This window comes from Buteo buteo, chromosome 8, assembly GCF_964188355.1.
Source record: "Buteo buteo chromosome 8, bButBut1.hap1.1, whole genome shotgun sequence".
In the NCBI taxonomy this organism is placed as follows: domain Eukaryota; kingdom Metazoa; phylum Chordata; class Aves; order Accipitriformes; family Accipitridae; genus Buteo; species Buteo buteo.
In genome coordinates, this window is record NC_134178.1 from 17,118,052 (window position 1) to 17,145,808 (window position 27,757).

The 27,757-nt window shown below is 42.2% G+C and overlaps 1 protein-coding gene across 1 annotated transcript in view; it reads left to right on the forward strand.

Annotated features, from left to right (window-relative positions):
* The first annotated feature begins 4,889 nt into the window (after nucleotides 1-4,889).
* The window catches only part of URB1 (URB1 ribosome biogenesis homolog), a 57,859-nt gene continuing 34,991 nt past the window's right edge, over nucleotides 4,890-27,757 (forward strand). Inside the window, 14 exon segments of the mRNA XM_075033827.1 lie at nucleotides 4,890-5,039; nucleotides 5,407-5,546; nucleotides 6,902-7,053; nucleotides 9,128-9,260; nucleotides 11,709-11,805; nucleotides 13,271-13,356; nucleotides 15,322-15,447; nucleotides 17,193-17,323; nucleotides 18,482-18,677; nucleotides 19,972-20,109; nucleotides 20,503-20,676; nucleotides 21,312-21,462; nucleotides 23,938-24,060; nucleotides 27,357-27,469. Of these exon segments, the coding sequence (XP_074889928.1) occupies nucleotides 4,907-5,039; nucleotides 5,407-5,546; nucleotides 6,902-7,053; nucleotides 9,128-9,260; nucleotides 11,709-11,805; nucleotides 13,271-13,356; nucleotides 15,322-15,447; nucleotides 17,193-17,323; nucleotides 18,482-18,677; nucleotides 19,972-20,109; nucleotides 20,503-20,676; nucleotides 21,312-21,462; nucleotides 23,938-24,060; nucleotides 27,357-27,469 (1,893 nt within the window). The 5' untranslated portion in view covers nucleotides 4,890-4,906.

The following is a 27,757-nucleotide window of genomic DNA, read 5'->3' on the forward strand; positions in this document are numbered from 1 at the left end:
CCTTTCAGGACCATAAGGGTTCCATGACAAATTCAGAAGAGATGTTCAGTGACTATGTTAAACTAACTGAGGCTTGATGGTGGTTGAAGATTATTCCATGAATAAAAAGTGGGAAGGATTTCAGTACATATGGAATATACCCCTTTTCCCCCTCTGGATGTAACTATCCCATAGTGCCAAAGGTCCTGTTCTGTACATTGAGCTAAAGGGTTTATTCAGTTAATCTCAAGTAGGTACCATAGCTGCTTTCAGCTTGTACCTCCTCTAGCTCTTGCCAGTCTGCTCACTGACCTTCCTGCTCTTCTGTCCTCTTCCCTTCTTTTCTATCTTTCCATCCATCTTCAGCATCTGGGCAAGCAGCCTGATTCCCAACTCATGCTGTGCTCTGGCTCAAAACCCTGGTGCTAATGCACGTTCGTACTGCTGACGCCGCAGGCGAGTTAGGTCCTTTGATATCGATAGGGCTCTGGTGTAATGGTGGGGAAGATAAACTGTCATTAGTCAGGTTTTAAAATGCACTCCTTTAGCTATTCAGAGAAGTGCTGCTCCAGCTGAAATAACTAAGAGACTGGAGGAGGAGGAGGGGTGATTTTGTTTTTGAGCATCAAGAGCAAAAAAAGTTGTGGTTTTACTAAATTGCTGTAACTGCTCATGCCAGAGCAGCATTGGCATTGCAGGGCAGTTTCACTGGGGTTATTGCCTCAGCCCAGCCTACCCACTCAGTTCCTGAGTCCATACACCATTCTTGTGCATCACCCAGACCCCTTGTTTCTAAACTTCTGGAATTCAAGCTCTGCATGTCTGTATCTCCAAGTGTGTGAGCTGGCTCCGGGTGGATTGGAGCGAGGATGGCGGGAATATGGGGCAGAGGGCATTTGGACATGTGATGCCGAATAAATGATAGTGTTGGGCTGTGTTGGGAATTATACCTTTTTGCGAGGCTGTGTTGAGGAAGCAGTCCTGACACTTAGCCCATCTCTTGGCAGCATCTATCCTCTCTCCCTCTGTGATCCCATACCTCAGGTGTCAAAGGCTGGAAAGTGGAAAGATCTGATAAACAGCTGTATCTCACACAGAAACTTCAACTTTGGGGAAAAACTGAAGGACGCTTTCCTGTGAAATAATTCTGTAAACCATGAAAGAACATTGAGAACAGTGATTTAAAGATGTGATTTTTCATGAAATTCAGTCCTTCTGAATGCTTTCTATAATTAATTTATACATCAAAGGAAAAAATTATGATAAGAAAGTACTGCATTCCCTACATGCTCCGGACCACAGTTAGTGTGGAGTAGGGGATCACAGATCACCTACAGCCATTAAGCAATTACCAGCACTGAGAGCAGTAGTGGTGCAGTGGTACTGTAACTGGCAGGGGCTCCACTAAACCAAACATCAGTGGTTTTAAAGGTCAAGTCTGGTCTGGGATTAGCATGGGCTGTATAGATCTGTTTAGGTACGGGTCTATCAGCAGCCCTACTCATAGGCATAGTTGCTCATCTGTAGTGTTAGCCTGCAGGCCAGGAGACCAGGCTGAGTTTGGTAAGGGTCACCAGGGCGCGGTTAGGGAATGATGTAAATTCCTATCAACAGACTTAAGCTTGAGAGCTGGCATAGCAAGTATTGCTGAGCTATAGCTAAAGGCTAGAGATATGGGCTGGGTAAGCAGGACAGGAGTGTTTATGGCTGAAATCAGAAGATAGACCTTGATGAAGCTATTGGGTAAGAAGTGGCCTAATCTGCCAAAACAGATTTTGTCTTCAGGATTGCATGAATGAGGATCCTAGAGTGAGGAATAACGTTCAAGTTTGGGAGGCAAAAGCAAATTAGGCAGGACTGCAGGGCAGGGGCTTGTTACTTTAGATACTGTTCAAGCCAGTAAAGGCTTCAGAGGTCAGATTATGGCTGATGCAGGAAAGGGTCACTTGGCTCGATTAGTTTTGTAACTGGAACTGTTTGTTGAACAAGGGCAAGAGCTAAGGTTCATGTGAGGGACTGGGAATTATTGTTCAGACTTGAAAATGCCAAAGAGGCAATGTGTATCTTGGATATGATTATATGTTCTTCTGGCAAGAATCACAGAAGTATATTTCAGTTTACCGAAAACTGGGCAGCTCAGAAATTAATACTTGACTCATTCACTGCTTACATCTGTTAAACATGTAGGCACAACAGAGCAGATGAACTTTGTCTGAGCTTGGTGTCTCATTCTTTGATTGGGCCTCCATGAATGGAGCTTGCCAGAAAACAAACTTGGGGGAGGAAAACTGTGATAGGTATAATAGAGAAAGAAAAGGACATAGGCTTCAACGTACACTATGGCAAGAACGTGGAAGTAATCTGGCTTGAAGTGAAACTAACAGTCTTCCTCACCATCCTCATTAAAGCCTATGACAGCTACTCGGGCAGCAAGGAGAGAGAGTAATTGAATTTAAAGTTGAAATTAAAATAATTTTCGCTAGCATTTTGCAGTAATATTTTTATACTAGATATTCTATGAAATATGGTGTGATGATAGTGATCAGGCTTGTAAGTCTGACAACTATGACTTTTACCTGGAAGATACCAGTATGGGTTCTTTGAGCCTTTTAAAAGCTGTGTTAATTTTTTTTTTCCAGTTCTGCTAGCTCTAGCCTTCCTTTTCATGCCCTTAGAAACAAAACAACTCCCTCTTGAGAATGTTATTTACTTTCCATATTATGTGCCCCCCAATTTCTGGAATTGCAAATGTATTTGTATATATGCATAGCTTCAATTAATTGTCAAGAAAACTGTAAGGTTGAAACAAAGGATTCCCATCATCCAGAACAACCAATCAATACTGTTTTTATGGAAGAATTGAACAGTGTGTGCCTTTGCATAGAATTTGCTATACTATGGTGAATTCCAAATGAAACTGCTATCAAAAGAAGCAGAAAAAATAGTTGAAATCTACTGAGTTAAAATTTAAGTATTTCTGGAAATATGAATAATTAGCAGAGCTTGGAGTGTGATGTAACTGGCAGCATTAAGATGCTTTTTAGCCTCCTTCTTAGTTACTTTTAAAAAGCCCTTGTACCTAGTATCTAGCAATTTGTATTTTCACATTTCTCCCCCCCTCAGTCTCATGTACTCCTTTTATTTTACCCTTTTCTGCTTTCTAACTTCACCTTATTTTATTTTACTCCACCATCTGTTCTCAAAATACCGCAGCATATCCCATGAACTTTAAACAAATTTGTCCATCCTAAATCTTAGAATGGCTGCTAATGTTGCCCTCTTCTGGATCACTTTTTTTTAACAGTATTTTGTTAAAAAAAACAGTTTTAACAAAAACTCATGTCAGGAAAACCAGGAAAATATTAATATTGCTTTTAATTATTACTTGTAAATAGGAGAAATAATTCACTTTGCATAGTTCTCTAACTTGATTTTAATTTTCTCTTACTGACATGACATAACAATCTTCTGTATCTTCCACTACTATTTCAACTGTTGGCATTTCATATCTAACAGTTTATCGGAATTAGACTTTTTCCATTCCTCCTTATCACCATGCTTCTCCTGGAATAACTCTTGCTGAAAGCAAAATCTCTGGTTTCAATTTAAGCCTAAAGAACAATATATTTGGTCACCTTGAGTAGTGTGTTTAATAGGCTGACAGGCAACCAGTACCCTTGTATAGCATCTCACTATTTGTTTGTAATGGTTAGTGTTTATATAAGACATTTTAACCAGACAGATTTAAAAATGTAATGGAAACACGGCCTGTTAATTGGAAAGCAGTCTATGTCTATTGCTTTTGCAAATGACAATCATTTTACCTTTTCTCTAATATCTGAAGTTCTCTCCTCTCCCTGCTTCCTGGCACCCTCTGCTTTCCCCTTCCACTCCGACGTTTGTGTCTCCTTGGTTCAGGACTGCATGGGACTGCAGTCCTGTGAAACTGTGATGCCAGTGGAGACAAAAACCTGCTCGGCCTTGCAAGCAGCAACGGATGAGAGACTGTTGCAGGGTGCTGGAGATCTGCTTTTGCAGTCCCGCCACTCCAGGAGCTTTCACCCCTCAGTGGTGCCAGTCCCGGCTGTGTGGCTGCACGTCAAAGGAGGCGACTGACGCATCCTCAGAGAGAAGTGGGGGGAAAGAAAAGGTGTGATAACTGTTCTTAACTCCTTTCGTCAACTTGGGCACCGACTGCTCTGACACCAAACGCGCACCCACAACGCGCAAAGGGTAGTCCACGCTTTTGTACACGCAGACCTACCCAGCGCCTTTGCTTTTCGCCCCGGGGACTGCATGCCCCGCTGGGCGGGCAGCTCTCTGGCAAGCGATAACCCCACGCACAGGGTAGTTTCGGGCAAGGAAGTGCCAGCTGAAATGCGCGACAGGGACAGGTCCATCAGCAGAAACGAGCGGCCAAGCGCCCACGGCTGCCTCGCAAAACTCCGCCCGCGCCACCGGAGGGGCATTTCGGAGCGGGGGCCTCTTCCACCAGGAAAGCCCCCAGGGGAAGGCCGGGGGAGCCCGCGGGGCAGTGGGCTCCGTGCGAGCCGCAAAGCAGCTGGGGCAGAGGCGGGAGGAGCAGCGAGGCCGAGAAACCTCACGGAGAGAGATCGGTGCCGGGGCGGGCGGGGGCCGGAGAGGCCGCCCTCGCGTGCTGCAGCCGGGCCTCGGCTCCTCGGGGCGGGAGAGGCGCGGCCCCGCTGCTGCCAGCCGGCAGCTCTCGCTCGGGGCCCGGGTCCAGCTCACCCCTCCCCGGGCAGGGCGCACCACCGCCCCCCCCCGCCGCCGGCAGCGGGGCCGCGGCTGGGGGGGGTGCGGGGGGGGGGGGGAGGCCGTTGCCGCCGCTGCCGCTTCCTGCCGGGGCGCGGCGCCGCCGCCACGGCCGCTTCCGGGACGGCCCTCGCGGGGCGGCGGCAGCAGCGCCATGGCGGTGAAGCGCCGCGGCGTGCCCGCGGCCGGCGCGCCGGCGGCCAAGCGAGCCTGTGGCGAGGAGGAGGAGGAGTTCAACGGCGCCCGCTTCAAGGCGCTGCTGCGGGACTCCGCCACCGCCGGGAAGGGTGAGGGGCCGGGCCGGGCAGGGCGGGGGGCGGCCGGCGGGCCGGGCGGTGCTCGGCCCTGCCGGTGCCCGGCGGGGCGGGTGCGATCGTGAGGAAAAAGCGTGCTCCGCCGGCGCAGCGGGAGCTGGAGCGGCTCGCCGCGGAGCCCGCAGACGTCTTCTGTCCTCAGAGCGACGTTGCCGGGATGGCGGTGAAGATGACTGCTGTTACGGGACCGAGGGCACGTGCTGCTCCCGTCCGGCGTGGGCCCGCCGCACAGCGCGGGCGGCAGAGCCGGCGTGTCCCGGCGTGTCCCGGCCCTGGGGGGCGGCTCGTAGCCTGTCACAGGCGAGGCGTTGACTCCTGGGGTGAAACTCTGGCATTGCAGGTCTGGAGACCTTCGTTTCCATTGCTGAGACGCTGCCGTCACCTGGAGTATATGATGTCGTGGAGGGATACGTAAAAATTTCCATGGAGTGTGCTGAAATATTCAAACTTCTGGATGGAGAAAGGAAGCCTGAAAGTGAAGTAAGTTGGCCGTGGGTTTTCTAGGTTAATGACTGGCAGCGGGCGTCCCGTCTGGGAGAGGGACCGCTGAATAAATTCTTTGTGGCGTAAATAACTGATAATTTGGCACTGTGATAACACAGTGGCAGAAGCACTGATCAAGTGGGAAATCTCCTTTTCAGTGCAGAGATGTTCCTGGATTTAATGATAGGCACAACCAGTAGTCCTGCCAAAATCAATCTGTTAAGGTTCTTTAAATGTTATCAAAAGATGATTTATGAAATGAGGAGGTCAACAGAAGCAGTTAAGCAAACAAAAGAAAAAAAGTCCAGTGAAAGTACCTTTTAGATTACTAGACATCTCCCTGATACATCAGTATTTCTAGGAAGCCACTGGTAAAGTTGACCTCATTTTTCCCATCTGGGCTGGACACAATTTTTACTCATCAGAATGTGATGAATGAACTAAAGAATTGAAAACCTCTTTTCACTGTGAATACTGGGGCAGCGTTATTAACTTAAATCTGCTTACAATGTAAAATTGGATACTGTTGTTTAACCTCCACTTGTTGGTCTTTGCCATTTTTCTGAGTGTAATGATGACCTGTGTCGTGTTCAATGACATGCTTTCTTCAAAGTCCTTTTACTAATAGAGGCTAATGCTTGTAATGAATGCAGTCCCAGTGCTGTGTGGACTCTGGATTTGTCTAGAAGGAGTTAATTGCAAGACTGGAGCAGCTCAGATGGTTTTCTCCAGCACGTTTCATTGTGCACTTACTAGCAGTTGTCTCATAAAGCATTGGTTCATTAGCCCTAGGCCTTGGCCTCCAGCTTGAAAAGGGCCTTCAAGATCCATCAGCCTGTGCTGAGATTTGCACTGCAGTTGGTGTTTTGCATCCCCAGAAGTGGCTGTTGTGCATATGCAGATAAATCGTGCATATGCATGTAGGTCTCAATTCATGGGTGAGGAAGGACCCTTTTTAACATTCAGTTTATTTGTCCAGGATTGTACAGGCCTTCAGTCAGCATGTTGGCTTGGGCTTCCAGCAGGCGTTGTTCCTCCCTACTATGGAATTTCATGAGTTTAGCAACTGAAAAAAAAGAGGAGTCAGCTGACCTCCTGTGGTTCTCTGGTCTTTCATATAGTATCTGTATAGGGGCTTCCTTGAAAATTCGCACTCTCAGAACTAATCCCTTAGAAGAGGAAGCATTAATTTGGGAGAGAATTCAGAAGTTAGCTTCACCTTCATGAGTGGAAGCTCTGCTCTTGTGGTGGGGTTACTCTTTTTTTAATGGTGTTTGTTACTGTTTGCTCAGCTAATAATTTCAAGCCGTACCTGATATTGGCAGATAGTAACACATTTCTGTATCTTACAGATGCTGTTAATCTTTCAAGCTCTAGAAGCCATTTTACTGAGGACAGCTAGTGACCTCTCCCATTTTTCTGTTGTGGGAATGAACATAGTTAAAAAGTTGATTCATTCCTACATGAGATTGGTCTATGCTGCTTTGTATTCTGAAAATCACAGGTAAGTCTCCTCTGTGCTGTTGTGGAGAATCTCTTGTCAGTTGCTCTTGAGGGGCTGTCTGGATCTTGCATGTGTACAAGACGTTGCAAAATTCAGCTTGACCTACTGCTAATAATCCACCTTTATTTAACGATACTGTTCCACATTTCATAAAATAATTGCACGTGGAAGTCTTTGCAAGGTGGATGCTCTGCTATAATACACAATGTAAAGTTGTATGATGCTTTGCCAAGGCTGTAGTTTTCATTGGTTGTGCCTGTCCTAGTGAGAAGTAAAGAGGATAGTATCTTGAGTCCCGTTATTTTAATGCTGCTTCATTTGTGAAGTGAAATGTACTGCCTGGATCAGGGAGGAACAGGCTTTCTTGTAGTTCACAGAGGCTGAGCAGTCTGTCTTGTGATGGCAAAAAGAGCTGCTCTTGTTTTATTTCTCTGTATTTTTTGTAGTCAGATTTCCGTGTTTATAATATAATTTTTTCTTTCAGACTGGCTTTTCCTCTGTAACTTTTCCTGTCTCTTAAATCTGAGGCCTTTTTAGGCCAATTGAAGCACTCATGTGTTATCTAGTCTAGTCTAAACAACAACTTCTCATGCTCTGTGGACAGAGTGAGAGAAGTTCCAAGTGCCAGAGACATTTAAATACAAACCTGGGAGGAAGAGGAAGGAAGAATAAAAACCAGAGACTGCAAGTGGCTTGTCCAAGGCCAATGACTTGTCTTTCAGTCTTTGGACAGGAGAGAATTAGAAAACCATTTTCTGCTTTCCAGTTCATGGACACAACCATGCTTCGTGCACCACTCAGTTTATATTATTGCAACAAGCATTTTAACTGTACATAGAATCCCAAATACAGCTGCATAGGTGGTATATTGTAAATAAAGTTCGAAACTATGCAAGATCTGCATTTCTTATTAAGCATTTAAAGATTACAGCTTTTGGAGAAATCCTTCTAGAACCTGTGTAGAGGAGGCTGCAGATTTCTGATGGTATTCTGATGGTATATGCTCTGCTTTTTCTATGCTACCTCTTTGATGTGCAAAGGGATTTTTATCGTGGTGGTATGTCTAGATGGGATCTCTACTTTAATCATATGGCCTTCTTGCAGATTGTCCATGAATGAAACATGATGGCCAGATTCCAAAACCCCTAATGGGAATAACCCCTAGTGGCTGTTCAGATGATGGAGATCTGCAGACTTGTACCTGATGGCCCTGTCATGTTCCCATTGAAATTAATGGCAAACTCCTATGAATTTAGGAGTTCTTAAATTTTGGCACTTTCTTCCTTTATAAAGTGAATATCCAGCCTCTCATTACAGCTTAATTTTTGGGAAGAATATAATCAGTCATTCCCTTTTCCCTTCTTCCCTCTATCGTTCTTCCCAGTTGCCTTTATCATTGCCTAAAATAATGGTTTTGGTTGTTTTAACTTCCCTTCTATTTTCTCGGGCAAATTTTCCCAGTGGTCAGTGAACAAGAAGCAAAACTGAGTGTAGATCTTGGGATTTAGTTCATGACAAGACCATGCAGCATACTTAAACTGAAGAAAATCTCTGTCATTCAGCTAAAACACAAAAAATGCAGTCTTACTTCGGCCTACACTGTGTGTGTCCTTAACTTTAGCATCAGCTGTAGCTCCTGTGGACCTGCTTGTGGCTGTAAAGTGCAAAAACGTTTGCAGGACTGGGGGGCTCTGTCCAAGAAATATGCTTGTAGAAATACATGACCAAAGTTCTTTGTGAATAGCAGAATAACATTCGTGTTTGGCCTAAATCTGTATTGTGATTGTCATTAAAATGGTTGGTTACATACTCAACTAAAGCTCCCATCAACTGCAGCAAGAGCTTTGCATGACCAGGGATACTTTCCTAATGGCTATCTTGGTTGCTTGTGTTGGGACTAACTCAGAACTGCTTCCTGCCTGAAACTCCTGAAGGCTTGGGTTGATGTTGGAGGCGGAGTGGATAATTTCTTTTACAGGAAAAAGGTCTTTAAATTTTAATTTCTTGATTTGGTTGTTTGTATAACTGTCACCCTGGAAATAACCTGCAGGTTTTCCTCTGCATTTTGTTTTAGGATGAGCCGAGTGTGCCTTACCCTGTTGTCAGCAATGGTGGCTCAGGGGCCAGATTCAGCAAGGGATGTGTATAGCCATTTTGATTTCAATAATAAGTTTCTGCCTGGATTATTGAAAAAAAGATGCAAGAAGGTAAATTAAGCTGCTGTGTGCCATGAAATGCTGCACCATGGCTCCATCAGTTTTCTTCTGCCAAGTATTTAAAACTAAGCTGTTGCTAATGTCTCTTTGCTGTATTTTTGTCTGCAAGACTTTACCTCTTCCTTGCTGTCCTATGTCAGGCTGAAATGCTTCTTGATTGTTTCTAACTGGCAGCAGAACTGATCTATGGGGCAAGAGCTTCCCAGCTACTTACATAGGAAATCTCCAGGGAATGTTTCTGAGTATCTGCAATAGTAGGACAGCTGGCCTGTACCCTTGAGGTATAGCTTGCTTTGTTTTCCATCCTGTGCTGGTCTTTCTCGTCTTGTCAGGGTGCAGAGCTCCTCAGGATAACCTTGTTTTTACACTGCTTTGTAGAATTTACAGCAAAACATTGAAGTGCCTTGTCTGTTTCTAATAAGCTGTGGTGAAATATAATTTTTTTTTTTTCTATGGGCTACCCTTTTAATGTCTAAAATGGAGTGAAAGTGATGGTAAACTTCTGAAGACTATACAGTGATGTGTTTGGGAAGAGCTCAGTCTTTTTTCCAATGCAAGGATTGCAGTTTGGTCCCACTGAAATAAATGGAGGTTGGAGCTTCTGCATTTTTAATGGAGAGAGGATTTTGCCCAGTACTAGTACAGTCAAAGTAATTGCATTTGAAAATATAACCAAGAGTTTTAAACAATCTCTTAGTGGAAATCCTTAAAGATGATATGTGAGTAAGTAGAAAAAGTCACTCCTCTTTTTCCAAAAGGAACTTTATTTCTTGTTTTCTCTCTGTTTGCTAAAAATAATCAGGGTTGACCTTAACCAGGGTTTTAGAATAAGAATATTTATATGTCATTCCAAATAGAAGTGTATAATAAATCCAGTATTATTTTCAATGCTGAGACATTGTTTCTAGTTTTTAAAGATGACTTGCAGAATGAATGTGTACATTTGTGTTGGGTTTGTGCCACCTGTGGTGACAAATGAGACTGTTTAAAGCAATCAAGTAGAAGGCAAAAAACGAAACACACACCTTTTTCCCTGAATCCACCTTTTACAATTTCAGGAATGTCAAATTTCATGGGTTTTGACCTTGCTGCAGAAGTTTTCTTTAGGAGTACCTCCACCCCTTAAATTTAAATGCTTGGATGTAGTCTTTTCACCACAAGCTTATTAGATATGCAAGTAAGGTATAAGGAAGAAGGTTTCAAAAAACGGATTGAAGGTCTTACTGTTGCTCAGTTTTCAGTGAAGTTATTATGTCACAACTGGCTATCAGAGGTGATTTTTTAATACAAAAATATCAGGCCCAAAGCTTACAGCAGAATCTCATTTCTTTCTCTTTATTTCTTCTTTCAACACTTTCATGAGTCACTTCTGCCTTATATTTAGCCTACTTGGTATCTTCTTTCAGGCATTTTTACATGCAACTTAATTTTGCACTGTAAGTTTCAAAAAATTATAAATTGCAGAGGGACTCTACTAGGGAATGTAGTAATAGGATGAGGGGTAATGGTTTTAAGCTGAAAGAGGGTAGATTTAGATTAGATATTAGGAAGAAATTCTTTACTGTGAAGGTGGTGAGACACTGGAACAGGTTGCCCAGAGAAGTTGTGGATGCCTCCCCGCTTAGAAGCATTCAAGGCCAGGTTGGATGAGGCTTTCAGCAACCTGGTCTTGTGGAAGGTGTCCCTGCCCATGGCAGGGGGGTTGAAGTAGATGATCTTCAAGGTCCCTTCCAACCCAAACCATTCTATGATTCTGTATTCATATCCTATGATCCTTTTCCAGGCAAAGCTTTCAGTACTTCCACTGTGCCTGAATTTGTAGTTTTATAACATACTAGCCCCTTTTTTAAAGGCTTTTTGGTTTTTAGCCTAAGTCATATGACCCGGGTGGCTCCATGAGCAGCTGTGATAGCTGAGACATGTCTGTAATGCCCTGCAGCTCAAAGATGGCAATGAGCAGCAAGAGTCCCCAAGACTGGTGCTGCTCTGGAAGCCTGTATAGTAAGAAATTGCGGCAGCACTACTGCCTTTACCGTTCTTGAGTATTTTTGTGAATTGACCAGTATACCAAGTGGTGCAGAAGTGAGGATGTTCAGTGATGTGTGTACAGGGTTTGGCATGAAACTACTGTTAACTTTTTTTTTTTTTTTAAATTTATGGCGTATTTTGTATACTGAGAATTGAAAAATATGTGAACTAGGACACCTCCCTTTTCGATGCTAACTTTAACAGACTGTGATCTGCTTAACACAAGAAGTTTTTCAAATTAATATACTGTGGATATTTTGTATGTAAATGTATGTGTATGGCTATGTGCAACATGTTTATAGAAGTTTAATTTACCTGTTTATAGTACTTACAAGGGTAATCAATTGTTGCGGTATTAATTTTGCAGTTGTGTACAATCTGTATGCTAACAGTGCCTTTTATCTTTTTTAGGGGAGACCTGATGTCCGTATGGCCTATATTCAGTTTGCTCTCTCCTTTTTAATTGCTGGTGACAATGCAATCTTGACACGGGTGCTGGAATTAAAAGGTACTTCACAATTGCTTGTATTTTTATTTATTTTTTTAAGGTAGACTCTTTTATAGGTGATAATAAATATGAGCTAATTCAAAATGTGAACCAGTTAAACAGCACTAATAAGGCACAAAATACATATTTTTAATCGTATTACCTGAAAAGCTTTAAACTTCTTCAATATTCTAGTGAGTGCCTCTTCTGCTTGAGAATAATATTTGCTGTCTGCAAAAACTTTGCAAAAATAGAAAGCCCTTGATGAGACAGATGTAAAAAAAGGTAAATGCAATATAACTTTGAGGTCATAGAGTCAGTAAGCAGAAAACAACTTCTTGGCCTCCAGCCTTGCTCATAACACAGTAACAGTGGATATGTTGCATTAAATTTTTTTTTAAAAGTGTTAAAGACTGTATGTACTTCAGTTTCCTTTCTATCCTCATGTAGGACAACTGTTGTGTACTCCATCAGACTGCTTTTGTCAATGATTCAGGAGACCAGTGTAACGTCCTTTGCATCCTTTATGGAGGCATTACATGGGAGTGCAGTCCAGGAGTATGTTACACCCATGTCTGTTAGAGAATGGGGTCAAACTGACCTGATGGAAGAAGAGGATCCAGAAAGTTGAATCTTACATACACTTAATTAATACTTGATCCCTTACATGCTGAAGTTGATGTGAAACTTCTGTTGACTTTAGTGATTTGAAATCTACTGCTAATGTTTCTCAAGTTGTGAATTATGACCCTTGGTAAAGTTACGAAGAATTCAGAGGAGATCTAGAAATACTCTAAAAAAAAAAAGTAGTAATTTGCTGACAGCAATTAATTTCTTCTACGGTGAGGGAGTGAGAGCAGGCCATAGTTATTTACTTCTATTGTTCATGCTACCCTGGTGGCTGCTGATTTCCTTTAATTGCTCACAGTTGTTCAGTTCTTTTAGGACAGGGAGTGGCAGTGCACACATAGACACAGTCAGCACAGCTAGCTTTCATTCCCTTGTAAGATACTGAAGTTCTTTATAAGTTTCTGAAGTTCTCTGTGTTTGGGATGCAGAGAAGAACCAAAAGATGGTGCATGTGGTTGGAGATGTAATCTGCAAACATTTGAGAATCTCTCAGTGAAACAACTGTGAGTCCTTCAATGGAAAGGACAGGCATTTACTCAAGTTTAAATACTGCATAGCACATTGGGGCCGGAAACATATCTGAAGTTGACAGATGCTGTTGCAATAAGCGTTAATAACGAAGTTGGCAAATTAGCCAGTTTTGATGAGAGTAGGTTTGGCAGCATTACTTGTTCATCACTGTGGTTACAGACACATCCTCCTTCTGAACTCTGATTGCGGCCTTTTGGTTCATCCTTAAATATAACAGTAAGGTAAATAATATGACATTGAAGAGAAATGGGTATGAATTCCCTGAAGCTTTTTAGTATGAAAATAGCTTTCACATTTTCACTTAACATTTGAAATGTCTTCTTAGATTTCATTCCAGATATTCTTCGCTCTGAAATAAAGGAAGACAAAGTTTCTACTGTCAATCTTCTACTTTCCACACTGAGAACTAAGGTATGATATGCCCTTGAAACTGTGTTGTTTTCTATTTTCTTTGCTGCTGGAAACAGTTTTACAGTAATTTCTCATAAAATGTACCGCTCTTTAAGATGTTGGCACTGTGGTGCTGCTTCTGAAAGTTTGTCAGTGTGTCCATTACTGATAATATTTGTTGGAGATTAATAGCTTGGCCATATTAGTGTTTCAGGACTGAAGCTTGTTATGCTTTTTCAATGCCCACTTTCAAGTCATTGCAACAGCTTGTATGTGGATGCTAATTTCAGCTCATCTCTAGTGTGCGGTGTCCAACACATTCTGATTGTTTCATGGGTTGCGATTGCATCAGTGCCAAGCCTGAAGGTCAGAAGAACTGGAATCTTTTTGGTGCTTCCAGTGACAGTAAGATTGGTCCTTCAATTAATGTGTCTCATGCTGAAATGGGGAAGTCAGCTCGATTTGAGTAGGTTTGTTAGCTCTGAGCCAGGTAATGATGTACAATCTTCTTTCCAGGAGAAAAAGGATTTTGTGTGTGTTTTTAGTATGGGGACTGTGGGGTGAAATGGGTTTCTAGGAGCTATCTGGTTGTAGTTGAAGGGTGGTACCCTTCAACGGTGAACTGGTACTGTTCCCCAACCAGTCTCGGCAGGGCTCCATTGAGGCCACATCCTGTGGTCCTGGTTAGCTGGTCTTTGGACTTGCTTACTGTTAGGATGGCAAGGTTTCTGCTGCAGGAGATAAATTCAGTCAAAGGTATTTCTTGGCGAGGTAGAGGAAAAGGGAAGTCTTATCATAAAATTGTCTTCCCAAGATCAGAGAATTTTTTGTGAAAAAGAAAGTGTACATTCCACCTGCTACCAGAAAGTAGTTGGAGAGGTAAGTCTGCTCCCCTTCAAAGTGGTTTTTTTTCTGTTTCTTTCGTAACAGACAGAAATAACCTTGTGATATAGTAGGGTTGAGAGAGAAAACTTGAAAGCAGGAATTGCTGAAAGGTGTGAGAGTTGGTTTAGTCTCGACTGCCTTTCCTGTGCTTTGTTGTTCCTTAGCTTCTGAGCATGGCTGTGCCTCTTTCACTGTGATGCACCAGCTTGTTGCTGCTGTGGGTAGAGCACCTGCACGAGAGATTTATTCTAGTTCTATAAAAAAGTTTTTAAAAATATTTTTAGTTCTAGTATCTATGATTTTTGAATCTCTGTTTTGAATTATTGTAGCAATGTTGCACAAGCTGTTGTATGACCAATTGAGAGAATGAAGAAAAAATAGTTTCAAATTTAGAGTGTAACCATAAGAGTCTGCCTCAGACTCAGGCTTTTCACAACTGTCAGTTTAAAGCCAAAAATATTCTTTCATTTTTCTGTTGCAATAACCATGGAAAGTGAAGAAAAAGAAAGATAGCATTTAAATGTAAAATAAACCTCCTTGAAACTTTGTTTTCTAAATGAAGCTTTTCCCACGTGGGAATCATACATCATGTACTGTTATGTTATTGATGAAACCTAACACACTGTATGACTCCTTCAGTTTAGCAAAGAGAATGAGAATTAAAAAAATGTGAACAGGAAAACACAGTAGGATAATTTTTGAGAACTTCCTCCATTGTGTTTCACTTCCATTCAAACTTTATTTGTAGCAGGTTCTGCCATCTCTACTAGCAGGTTTCCATGATCCTAAGTCTGTGGCTGTGCTACTCTAAATAAGTTCTGTGCTCTTTAGTTGAACTTGAAAGTCTGTCCTGTCCAGCATGTGCAGTGTTTGCAGAAGTTGGTGTAGAGCCCTATGGCTTCAACCATGTCAAGATGGGATCAGGAGCATGTGAAAGAAGTGTTAACAGGACAGGCAGAACCTTTTATCTGCTGTAGTGAGTAGAGCAAGCTGTGTGTGTACTAGAAGAATGAAGTGTGTTGCTAATTTGCCATTATTTTGTGATAACTTGCAATAAATAGAAAAGTTGTTTGTTTGATTTTTTTTTCTCATTGTTTTCAGGTGGTTCAAAATAAAAATATCACCAAAACCCAGAAGGTCCGCTTTTTTACTGCAGAAGTGTTGATTCACATTGCTTCACTTTACCGGTGGAATGGGATTACTGATGTCAGCCCTGGGGATTTAAAGGTCTGGTAATTTATTTCTTTGTAACTCCTAGTCCTTGTCCTGCTTTTCCCGTTCCCCACCCTCCCCACTGCTTGCAGCCCACAGGTTTTGAAATAGCTTCCAGTTACTCTAGCCTTGATGAGCTCAAGAAGAGGGATCTGCTGAGGCTACTTAAAAAGAAGCCCTGACTTTCTGCTGCTTCTCACCGCTTGAGGAGGATGGTTTGTTTTCGAGTACTGTATTCCGTTTCCTGGACACATTTGTGTCTCTATAGGAGAATGTATCAGGAGCAATGTTGTTACCACGTACCTCATTCTTGTCCTACACACTGATCTGATATGAGAGCTAAACTCCCAGGATGGTTGCCAGCCTTTTCAGCTTACATTGTTTGAGAGGTTGACAGGGTTTCTGAAGGTTGAGCTGTTATTGATTCTATTAGTCCATGAAATCACATTCCTAAAGTCATAGATGAGGCAAGGATCAGGGCCGCAGCTGGTGGGTGTATGTTAGTGCTGCAGATGTTTTGTCGTCATCTCCTCGTAAATAGTTTACAATTTTGCTTTTTTATTTTTAATCACGTAATCTCTTTTTTCCCTTCTTTCACTGTGGTAATATCTAAGACGTGGCTGTAAGCCCAATGCAAAGCAGTAGAAAGACTTCTATGCTTCCACTGGGGTTTTGGCTGCAGACTTTTCAGCTTTGTGTTGATTAACGCTTGATCTTTAGAAGCCCAACCATTCTTCCTCAAAACTTATAACACTGAACAACTGACTTCTTGTACTTTCTCTACTGGATGTTTATGCCTATGCCATTCCAATCCTGATATACTGTAAACACCTTTTGGAGGAGATCTATTTTTAGTAGGTGTCTGCTTGGAGCTATGCAAATCTATGACCCTATTCATAAACATGCATTTCAGTTTTGAGTAATTTTAAATTCTTACTATTCCATGCAGTCCTTGTGAGTCATATGGTTTGTGATTTCCCAACTGCAATTGTCAAGAGACTTCTCATTCGTAGGGATCTTGAGTTGTGCTGGGTAATGGAATCTGGGTTCACTTTTTTTTCTTTTGCTTGACATGGATGTTTGGTCACTTCTTCCATTTTTGTGTGGTGACTGTAATTGCATTGATGCCCCACCTTTCCCTGAAGTGTTGGCATATTCAGTGCATTGTTAGCTATCCATCTTTCTTGCCCTGTATTAAAGTGGTTCCATCTTTTGCCAAATTGGCCCAAAAAACATACACATGCTTGTTTCACATGCTTTATGCTGAAGGTTTCGGTGATTTTTTTTTTTTTTTTTTAATCTTTTTTTTGGTCTTTCTGAACTTCGTCATAGTGAACCTGACCTACATAGCTGAAAGTTGGTTATATCAGATTAAATATTAGATCCTTGACTTCAAAGTCCTAGGATGGCCTTGCCCAATTTATGTAAGTTTTATATCACTACTTTTCTTTAGCTTGATTTTCCTCTATCTCTTCCTGTCTGTCTTCTTAGCCAATGCCCTAAGTCAGTAATGCCCTGCAAATAGTACGTATGTACCTAAATTTGTGAGGTTTGCTTTCCTTGAAACAAAAAGTAGTGTAATAATTAATGTATTTAATACAGAAACTGAAACTTCTTTTGTTAATCTGAACAAAAGCCAAATTGTCTTTTAGCATTCCTGTAAAAGGAGCTTTGTAAAATTTAGAGTGAAATTAATATAAGATTTTCTTCTGTGATACCAAAAATCGTATGCTTTTTTTACTCCTTTTTGATTTTTATAGGTGATTCAAGGTTCTGAAGAGGTGGGAAAGATGATGGTACGAGAACTTGTTCATAACTTCTTAATGGACCTCTGCTGCTCTCTGAAACATGGCATAACTTTCTATGATCCAAGTCTCGGAACTTCTGGCAAGTAAGTCACTGGACAGTTGAGACTGTATGTGAACTTTGTGCTAGGAACAAGAGACCTCACTAGTTATCTTGTCTGCCCTTCCAGGCCTTTGCAAGTAATTTTACTGAATTCTGCTTCCATGTCTCTTTCATCCATGGCAGACAAAAGAAATACATTGGCTTTCTTGTTTTTGTTTTTAACTTCCCAAGATCAAACTATTGGATCTCCTTACACCTCGGTGTGCTAGAGTAGAGAGTGCTCTGCCCTATTCATAGGGGCTTTGGCAATGGTCATGTTTCTCTGGGCCATGTCTGTGTATAACTAGATACAAAGTCTCTTGTTGCAAGGTGTGATTTTGGACCATAGAGGGGTTTTTTTATGTGATGATAAAGCATCAAAACTGCAGTGTTAACTAGATGGTGGTAAAATACCTAGTCTAATTTACATTTTATAGAACTAGACATGGTTTATCCCAGATTTTGGCAAAATGCCAACATTGATTTCAATAGTGTCAGAATTTGGCCTGCAACACCTAGTCTGGAAGCACCTATTTGCCCTACTGTTTCCATTTGCTAACTAGTTTAAAATATGTGTTCAGTAAGATTATGACTGATAAACTGAGACTCTTGTAATTCCATAGAGGGGTTCTCATTGGTTGGGTTTATGCTTCATCACATTAGCTGGGCAAAGAAGGTGCTAGATTGTAGTAGCAGGTACTAATACTGCATGGTGCTAGAGCAGGTTGTTTCTTGCTTTGAGCAAAATTTTAACTGGTATTCATCTGGTATCTGTGGTATTCTCACTTTGTTTAGGGACATACAGAAGAAAACTTAAAAAAATAAGGGGGGGTGTGTGTGGACTGAAAGACCACAGAAAATGCTTCCAAGTTTAAGTTTTAATTCTACATTTTTAGATTTGTGAAGTTTGGTTAGAATATTTCTGAAACCAGAATATATTTCTGGTTTTAATTAAAAGTAATTACTGTTTGTCATATGGAAAACCTGGAAGTGAGTTCAGTTCTTACTTTTCTGAATATAAATTCAGAAATTATGGCAGCAGTGTGAGAGGTCTTGCCTTGAATTTACCCCAGCAATGGTTAGAGGAGTTGCAGAGTTAGCATCACATGTAAAGTATCAAAATAAGGATTTCTTTTTTAAAGTATTTTTTTGTCCTTAACAGGGGAGGAAATGTGGTGCTTCTGCGCTTTCTGCTTGGTTTAAAAACTGCAACAGAAGATGAAATGGTTGCTGATCTCATGGTGAATATTCTTAAAGTATGCCCAGATTTATTGAACAGATACTTTAAGGAGACCCGGTATTCCTTTGTTCCTAGACTGAAGTCTGCTTGGATGGACAATATGAAGCTCCTCAAAAAGGTAAGAGTATGAATGATGCACACCACCTTTCTGCAGAAATATGCAATCCAAATACTCCTTTTTTTCCTCCAAAAATTCAAGTAGTTTTTGTTGAACAGTAGTGCAGAATTACACAAAACCGTAGTAGGAAAGATGGTAAAGTCAAACATTCTTGACCTACAGAAAAGTTACCAAGCCAAGGAACTTGGTAGTAGATTGGTAAGCCTGCCTTTGATTGCTGTTATTACAGAAAGATATAATGCCATTCCTATGTAAAATTTGTTACAATTTGAGTACTGTGCAGTACAGAGCCCAGCCAGCCTGTGATGCAGCCATGTTAGGTATAAACTAACTTTGAATTCATTAATTTAGCCGAGGTCTTCCTAATGACAAGGAACAAGATTTTGCTGATTTCAGAGGAAATAAGCTGAGGATCATGGAGTGGGATTTTTTGATTTTGTTTCAGAAGCAGCAGTTCTGTATCAGAGGAAACTCACTTGTCTGAAGATGTATTGTGTTCACAGCTGTAAATGCACAGTGCTTTAGAGTTCATTAAAATCGCGAAAAAGCAGGCAGGCATAATATTTCATAATAATGATTTTAAAAACCAACCAGTCCAGCAGTGGGGAAATTAAGTGACTGAGGTTTAAGTGAGATAAACAGGAAGGACTTAATGGTTCTGAAATAACACCATCAATTCCTGTAGGTATGTTAGGAAAGAAGCAGCAGGATGCTGTTAAATGTTGAAGATGGTAAGTGGAGGGGGAAAAATGGCATCCTGTTTTCTATGGGTGCTGAGGAAAATGACCCATGGCTCAGGGCCACAGCTGCTTTAAAAAGTGTAGACATAGAGTGAGTTGGAAGGTCATTTGGTAAAAAGCCATGCTTAGAGCAGGAGGCTGTATAAACATTTAACTAAACTGGGAAGGAAGGAATTGGCATAAGAAGCAGTGAGAAACACCATGCTGATGATACTTTTTTTGAGATGCAGCAACATTGAAGCTCAGCTAGAAAAACCTTTTGTCCTTTCTGAGTGTTTCTCTGCCTCTTTGTTTAGCTTAAGATGGGCAAGCAGGATCTGTAGTCTGTTTGTTGAAAAGGGGTGGCATTTAGCTGGGATGCAGGTCACATACAGATGTTCCGTTTAGTTGAATAGGAGTCTGGGGGATGCTCTGTAGCATTTCTGTGTAAAAGGTGACATTTAGTGCTGTCATTACTTTTGACAAGTCAAAACCCTTCTGTAAAATTCTCCCCAGAAGAAGCTGTTATCTCCAGTGCTATATCAATGTTGATTAAATTGTTATTTTTATTTCAGATCTATGAGGGTCAACCAGAGATCTCCAATTCTTTTAAGACTTCAGAGTTTATTCCTCTTCCCAGGTTGCTTTCTATGGTGATGGTAACAACAGTCCCTGCAGTGTGCAATAAAATAATGTTCACCCAAGGTCTAAATGTAAGAGCAGCTTATAGTATTTCATTGGACTTTTCTGTCCCAGTTAATACCGTTTGATTTAAGTGTGTAATCATCCAAGAAGTTTCTTAAATTGATTAGTTACATATGTTTTGTATTGTCTGTCCCAGCATAAATCTGGCTTGGGGAAGCACTGGAAAATGAATTAAAACCCATTGATACTTCTTCCAAGAGACATTCACAAGCACCAATTCTGCCAACACTCACTAGTGGTTTAGGCTGGGAATCTGAAAACCTACAGATTCTTTCCTGCAAGCCAAGGTTTAGGAAATAATTAATTCATTAACAAATTTTAACATATATTCAGAGTACAGATTATGTGCAAAACATAAGAGGAAACATTGAAATGTCATTAATTCAACTTCCTTCTTTTAGTTACCCAGCACAGTAGTGAAGCACAGCATACTGTCACTTGTATCAATGGTTCTGAGAAGAGCCTTGAAGAATATTGAGTACTGTTTGAATGAAGAAACTTGGCAAAAGTCAGAAATCTACACACCGTCAGTGATGCAGGAATTTGTACAGCTGTACAGAGAAGCCATCAGCAAGGTACTAAGTAAAAAGAAAATTAGGGTCTAACATGAGTCATTTTGCAGCAGGTAACTACTCTACGCCTTCTCCCCAAGTGATTGTGGCCTGGGAGCCAGGAAATAGTATCTTTGGGCAGGAGGAGGGGAAGTCTGTGTGTTAAAAGGTGTTAATAACTGGTGTGGTAGTAGACTACATTTCCTAACACAGCTAGCTGATGGAAATGAAAATTAAATTTTGTTGTGAGACAAATTTGTAACATTGACAGCTGTTGTGCTGCAAATGAATTCCAGGAACAGGCTCAAAGCAAATTCTTTTCCTGATTTCAACTAAATTGTAGCCAGCGGACTTCACTCAAGAGTTAGAAGTTACTAGACAAGGTAGCACTTGAGTTGGAAATATACCATGAGGGTGAAGAACCAAACATAAATTTTTCACAGGAAGCTTTTTCAGTAAAAAATACTTTCCAGTATTTATGTTCTACAGAAGTGAAAGTACACTACTTGATTTCAGATCTTTTTCTGCTTGCATACTAGGTCAGTTACAACCTTTGTGAAGAGCAGCAAATCCTTGTGATGGTTTGTTGTGAATATTTTTATCACAGTAGCTTTGTCTCACGCAGGAGAGCTGTTGCAATTTACTCTTTCTGCTTTTAGCTTTTACCAGACATGAACAATATAGTGGCTGTCTGGCAGTCCCTTCTGAAGCAAGGGAGAGAACACCACGATGGCCAAGAGGAGAAAAGGGAAAGTGCTATCTCCACTGTGAAGGCAGTGACTGAGACACCAGAAGTTGCTGAACAGCATGGTAGGCAAAGCAGGTGGAGTTACCCCTTCTTACATGTATAGAATAGGTGTTGTGAAATCCTCATCCCATGTAAGGTCATTCACTTCAGCAGAGTCCAGATGTCACATGTGCATTTACTATTCATCTTTGCTTTGTTCAATTCTTCAGGCAGTTTAATTCTGACCAGCATCAGAATTGCCTAAGAACAGAGTTTGACAAATAAGTTGCCATTGCTACTAGGAGGTTAAGCAGTTTGACTTTCTGCTGTCAGAGAATTACAGAATGGTTGAGGTTGGAAGGGACTTCTGGAGGTCATCTTGTCCAACCTCCCTGCCTAAACCTGGTTGCCCAGGACTGTGTCCAGACAGCTTTTGAATATCTCCAAGGATGGAGACTCCAACAACCTCTCTGGGCAACCTGTGCCAGTGCTTGGTCACCCTCACAGTAAAAAAGTGTTTCCTGATGTTCAGAGGGAACCTCCTGTGTTTCAGTGCGTGCCCATTGCCTCTGGTCCTGTCACTGGGCACCACTGAAAAGAGCCTGGCTGCGTCCTCTTTGCACCCTCCCTTTGGGTATTTATATACATGGATGAGATCCCCCTGAGCCTTTTCTGCTCCAGGCTGAAGAGTCCCAGCTCTCCCAGCCTTTCCCCTTAGGAGAGATGTTCCAGTCCCTTCATTTTCTTTGTGGGCCTTTGTTGGACTCTTTCCAGTATGTCCATATCTCTCTTGTGCTGGGGAGTCCAGAACTGGACACAGCACTCCAGGTGTGGCCTCACCAGTGCTGAGTAGAGGGGAAGGATCACCTCCCTCGATCTGCTGGCAATGCTTTGCCTAATGCAGCCCAGGATGCTGGTAGCCTTCTCTGTGGCAAGGGCACATTGCTGGCTCATGTTCAACCTGGTGTCCACCAGGACCCCCAGGTCTTTTTGTGCAAGCTGCTTTCCAGTTGGGTGGCCCCCAGCATGTACTGGCAAATGGGGTTGTTCCTGCTCAGGTGGAGGGCTCTGCAATTCCCCTTGTTGAACTTAACCCTCCTGTCCTTGACCTTCCTGTGCTAGTAGGAGTATTTTGCAGCCACGCAATAAAACAGGCAGTGAAACTGATAAGCGTGAAAAATAATTTTTTGAGGAATTTTCATTTGGCCAAGTTATTTTATCATGAGATCATTTATTTGAAGCTGTTAGGTACTGTGGCTACGCAAATGCTTGTGTTGCTGTAGTACAGGAGGAGAAACATGCAAGTGTTGTAAGAGGCAGAGAGGATTGGAGTGAAGGCTTCAGTATTCCTCTCTCAAAATTAGTGTCTCTTCTGAAGGACTTTATATCTGCTAAGATAAATCTGCAGCCAGTTTCATGTCCTTCACAGGGCATATTCCACAGTGAGACTTCAGGAAGCAGAGAGTTTTTCAGTGTATGTCATTCTATGTGTGGCTTTAGGCAGCAAAATAGTGGTCAATGCTGACACTCCGAGGCTCTTTATTGGTAGAGTGCTTGCTGAAACCAATGGAGCAGCTGATCTCTAAAGTACTGTAGCTGTAGTTTCTCTGCATACTAGGGTGATAATACGGTATCACTTACTCTCAGCTCACCTTTTATAGCTTTATTTGCACTGTGGCCACTAGAGAATTCTTTTTGAATGGGAGTTGAGACTCAGGCAAACAAAGACAAAGTTTATGCATGGCATCCAACCAGTTCTTCATAGCTCCCTGAGGGAGACCCAGTTAACAGGAAAAAAGTAGGTGTTTAAAAAAAGTTTTGGCTGCCCTCCATTTATTTTGCTTCCTTTTCATTAGTGACTGGATAACTAGCTTTTATGTGTCCTCATGTTATAAACTAAAAGAATATGTAACTGCTGAGATAGCTTTTCCTAAGAAGTAAACAGATGCCTTAACTGGGGTTGGTGTTTCTCTCATACAGATACTTGTCTTCCTCTTGCCAAGAGGTCACATTGAGAAGGTATTAGGGAAGGGAAAGAAAGAAACCTTTAACTGAAGTAATAAATTAGTAACAAATTAGTGTACTGTCTCCTGTACTTCCCCAGTCAAACCTACCTAGCATTAGGTAAAAATAGTGTCCCCAGAAACCAGCAGCATGACCATATCCTTTCCTTCACTTTTTTCTGTTGTTCAGCCTTAATTTAAACAGTAGTGGGACTGATTGGATTCTTATAGTGAGTGTTAAAATGTTGAGGTTGTCTTTTATCTGTGTGAGCACTTTCAGATCAAATTAGAAATGGCAACTGCCAATTTAAGTACTAAATAAGATGATTTAGTTTTAAAAGTATTCCCACAGGAATGCTAGGGAAAGAAACTGGGGATTCCATGGTGGGGGAGTGGTTCTGTTTCTTCTTGTTCATGAGGAAGATAACTGATCATTTCATGGGCAAGTCTATTGGAAATATAGTTAGTAATTCTTATGTTGGATAATGCAGGTGCTACACTGTGCTCTCTTGGTCTGAAGGAAGGAGGAACTAATTATGTAAACACTTTGTTTAGGTTCAGATGATGCTGAGACACTGTTTCTGAAAGCTGCACTGCTTCAGGTCATATGCCTTTATCAGAAGGTTGTGCCCCACTTGGTAGCACGGAGCAACTTTGATTTTAGCAAGCTGCTAAAAGGTACGTGATGGGTATTTCTAACCTTTCATTGTTTTCTCTGGCTATTTACAAAGTCCACAGCAGAAGGGAATGTTTGCCCTTCTGTGTACATAGGGAAAGAGCTGTTTTCTAAAAGTAACCCATTTTAGTTTCTTCATTGTGTTGGCATTTATTGTTGCTATTTCTGCAGTGCTCTGGCACTCTGCCCTCTTAAATTCCATAGCTGCTCTGCTACACTCAATTGTTGTAAGTGGTAGGTTGCGCTACAGTCTTCCTCTTTATGAGTCATATTCTTGCAAATACTTGGTCTTCATGGGGTTTTAATTGTAATGTTTCTGAGGAAGACTTATGTCCAACTCTTAATGAGATTTGAGTGTGTAATTCTCCTAGACCTATGTCAACAATCCAACATAAGTAAGTTATTTCCAAACTCTTATTAGCTGCAGTGATACAGAATTTTTTTTAAAAGGGTAGTTCACAGAAGGTTTGGGGTGGGGGAGAAGCATGTACCAATTCACCAGTCTCCTCTGGAAAATCTTTCAACATTCAAGTATTTTTTTCATTTGCTGTGTCTTGAATTATTTTATCATAGTTTGGGAGTGTGTAGGGAGAACAACAGAATTCTGTGTGGTATTATCTCCTGTGGAAAATCTGTATGAGGAAGCACTTTAGCAATATTGTTGTATTTTTGTCTCCGTTGTCATGTTCACGGAGGGTATTCCTGTTCATACAGCAGAAGTAAACAGAGATGTTCTGTACCTGCTTAATGCAGTAAGGATGATGAGCCACAGGTTATGGGCTGTGAGCAAGATCCTCCAATACTGCTGGTGATACAATAAATACAGCCATTCAAAATTGAGTCTGTAGGAGAGAGCAAAATGTTATTTGGGCGTCATTGCTGTCTGTGGGCCACCAGAGCTTGTAGGCCACCAAACTAGAGCAACTATCTGTGTTTTAGGCAGGTCTGGGATGTGTAAGGATGGGAGTTATGCAAGTGCCTTAATTAAAGTCTGTCAGGGGAAGAAGGGGCTTTAAACACCCCCCCACCCCCAATCAACTCTCTCATGTGTGAGGTTTTTTCTCCCTCTGTCAAAGCATATTTAATTGGTTTGTATACTTGGTGACTCACCAAATCACATACCCTGTTTATCCTATTATTGCTTGCATTGGTCTGCTTTCTTCAAAATGGACAAAAGGCAGGACACCTTTTTGTGAGGCAGAAATCTCTTATGGTATGTTTTGTTACAGTATGAAATAATGAAGTTGAACAGGCTGGAAATTAAATGTAATGAAGTGAGCCTGGATATTAATTTTTATGAAAGATGGTATGGTGGAAAATGATAGCGTAAATGAATCATGAAACTTCATTCTCTCAGATGGCAGCTTGGAGTTCTGTTGTTCCTTCCCCTCACCCTGATTGAAATATACACTCCAAAGGCAGCATATTTTTCTACCTTGTAGCAATATGTTCTTTAAACAGCTGGTACAGTTTTATGGTTCGGTGTATTGGTTTTATGTGGCAAGGTTTTGGTAGCGGGGGGTGGGTTACAGGGGTGGCTTCTGTAAGAAGCTGCTGGAAGCTTCCCCTGTGTTCGAGAGAGAGCGAGCCCATACCAGCCGGCTCTAAGACGGACCCGCCGCCGGCCAAGGCCGAGCCAATCAGTGATGGTGGCAACGCCTCTGTGATAACATTTTTAAGAAGGAAAAAAAGTTGGGAGAGTGAGACACAGCTGCCGGAGAGAGGAGTGAGAACATGTAAGAGAAACAAGCCTGCAGACACCAAGGTCAGTGAAGAAGGAGGGGGAGGAGATGCTCCAGGCGCCGGAGCGAAGATTCCCCTGCAGCCCGTGGTGAAGACCCTGGTGAGACAGGCTGTCCCCCTGCAGTCCAGGGAGGTCCATGGTGGAGCAGATATCTACCTGCAGCCCGTGGAGGACCCCACGCCGGAGCAGGTGGGTTCCCGAAGGAGGCTGTGACCCCGTGGGAACCCCGCACTGGAGCAGGTTCCTGGCAGGACCTGCGGATCTGTGGAGAGAGGAGCCCGTGGAGCAGGTTTTCTGGCAGGACTTGTGACCCCGTGGGGGACCCGCGCTGGAGCAGTGTGCTCCTGAAGGACTGCACACCGTGGAAAGGACCCATGCTGGAGCAGTTCGTAGAACTGCAGCCCGTGGGAATGGCCCACGTTGGAGAAGTTCGTGGAGGACTGTCTCCCGTGGGTGGGACCCCACGCTGGAGCGGGGGAAGAGTGTGATGAGCCCTCCCCCTGAGGAGGTGAAGCGGCAGAAAATAACGTGTGATGACCGTAAACCCCATCCCTGTCCCCCTTGTGCCGCTGGGGGGGCTTGGTGGAGAAATCCAGGATTGAAGTTGTGCCTGGAAAGAAGGGAGGGGTGGTGGGAAGGTGTTCTGAGATTTCGTTTTATTTTCTCATTACCTTACTCTGACTGATTTGTAATAAATTGAGCTAATTTTCCCTAAGCTGAGTCTGTTTTGCCCGTGACAGTAATTAGTGAATGATCTCTCCTGTCCTTATCTCGACCCACAAGCTTTTGTTATATTTTTCTCTCCCCTGTCCAGCTGAGGATGGGGGAGTGATAGAACGGCTCTGGTGGGCATCTGGCGTTTAGCCAGGGTCAGCCCATCACATTCGGTCTTGCTGTTGGCTAGACTTTGTAGTGAGTTTTTAAAATTTATTGTTCTCTCTCTAATGTAGACCACAAAGACTACACAGACTATGAAAAGCACATTGACATCTAAGCTTTATACAGCTGATCTCTGTAGGTAACTTAACTGCAGTTAAAGTGTGGGCAGGTCAATTTTTGGAGCACACTGCAAAGGGCTCTGCACAGCTTTGTGACCTGTAAGGTGAATAATTCTGAGGTTATGCCACAGCAGTTGTGAGTAGATAATAAAAGTAATGTAGGGAGAGACACAAGTGTGAAGTTCTATTGCCTGTAGCAAATATTGTAATAGAATAAGCATTAAGATTTATTATTGACTTAAATTCTGTGTTTCGGTCTCCAGTTTATTCATCTCTAGGACGCAGCTTTTCAGAGTTGCTGAGACTGATAGAAGAGTTTTTGTATTCCCATGCACCAGCAACAGCTTGTGCCAGGGGCACGTGTTAGACTCTCCCTGCTGAGGGCTGGATTCCAACCTTAGATTGGCCAAACATAATTGTAGTGTCTGTGGTGTGAAAATTTGTGGATTGCCAGCTTATCTCACAGTGGTGGTTTGAAACCCTAAATGATTAGTGTTCCTGAGATCTCAGGAATATATGCCAAAATAAAGTTGACTGTATTGCTTTCAAACCTCAGGTATCGTCACTGAAAAGGGCCTCCGAGAGGAGGTCCCTCCTGTTCTGCAGCACCATATACTGAAAGTGGCTTTGGAACTTCCTGCAAATAAATTTGCCTGGTTCAGAGTACAGGTAAGAGATTTCAAGGCAGATTTATGTTTCTTTAGCCTGTTGTCCTCAAATCTTTACATCTGGCAATGCCTAGTTTTAAACTAGTCCCAGTCCAGTTGTTTTAGGAGGTGACCCTTTTGTGAAACCAGTAGGAATTAATAGTCTTAGCATTAGTGAAGAATCCCTTCTGAGCTGAAAAGTTTTTCTACAAGGGCAGAAATTTTTCCATCCCTGACGAGGGCTGGACAAGGTTCCTTCAGCTCTTCTTGTCTTTGGAGAGGGGCACGAGTGAGAATTTGCTGGTTTCCA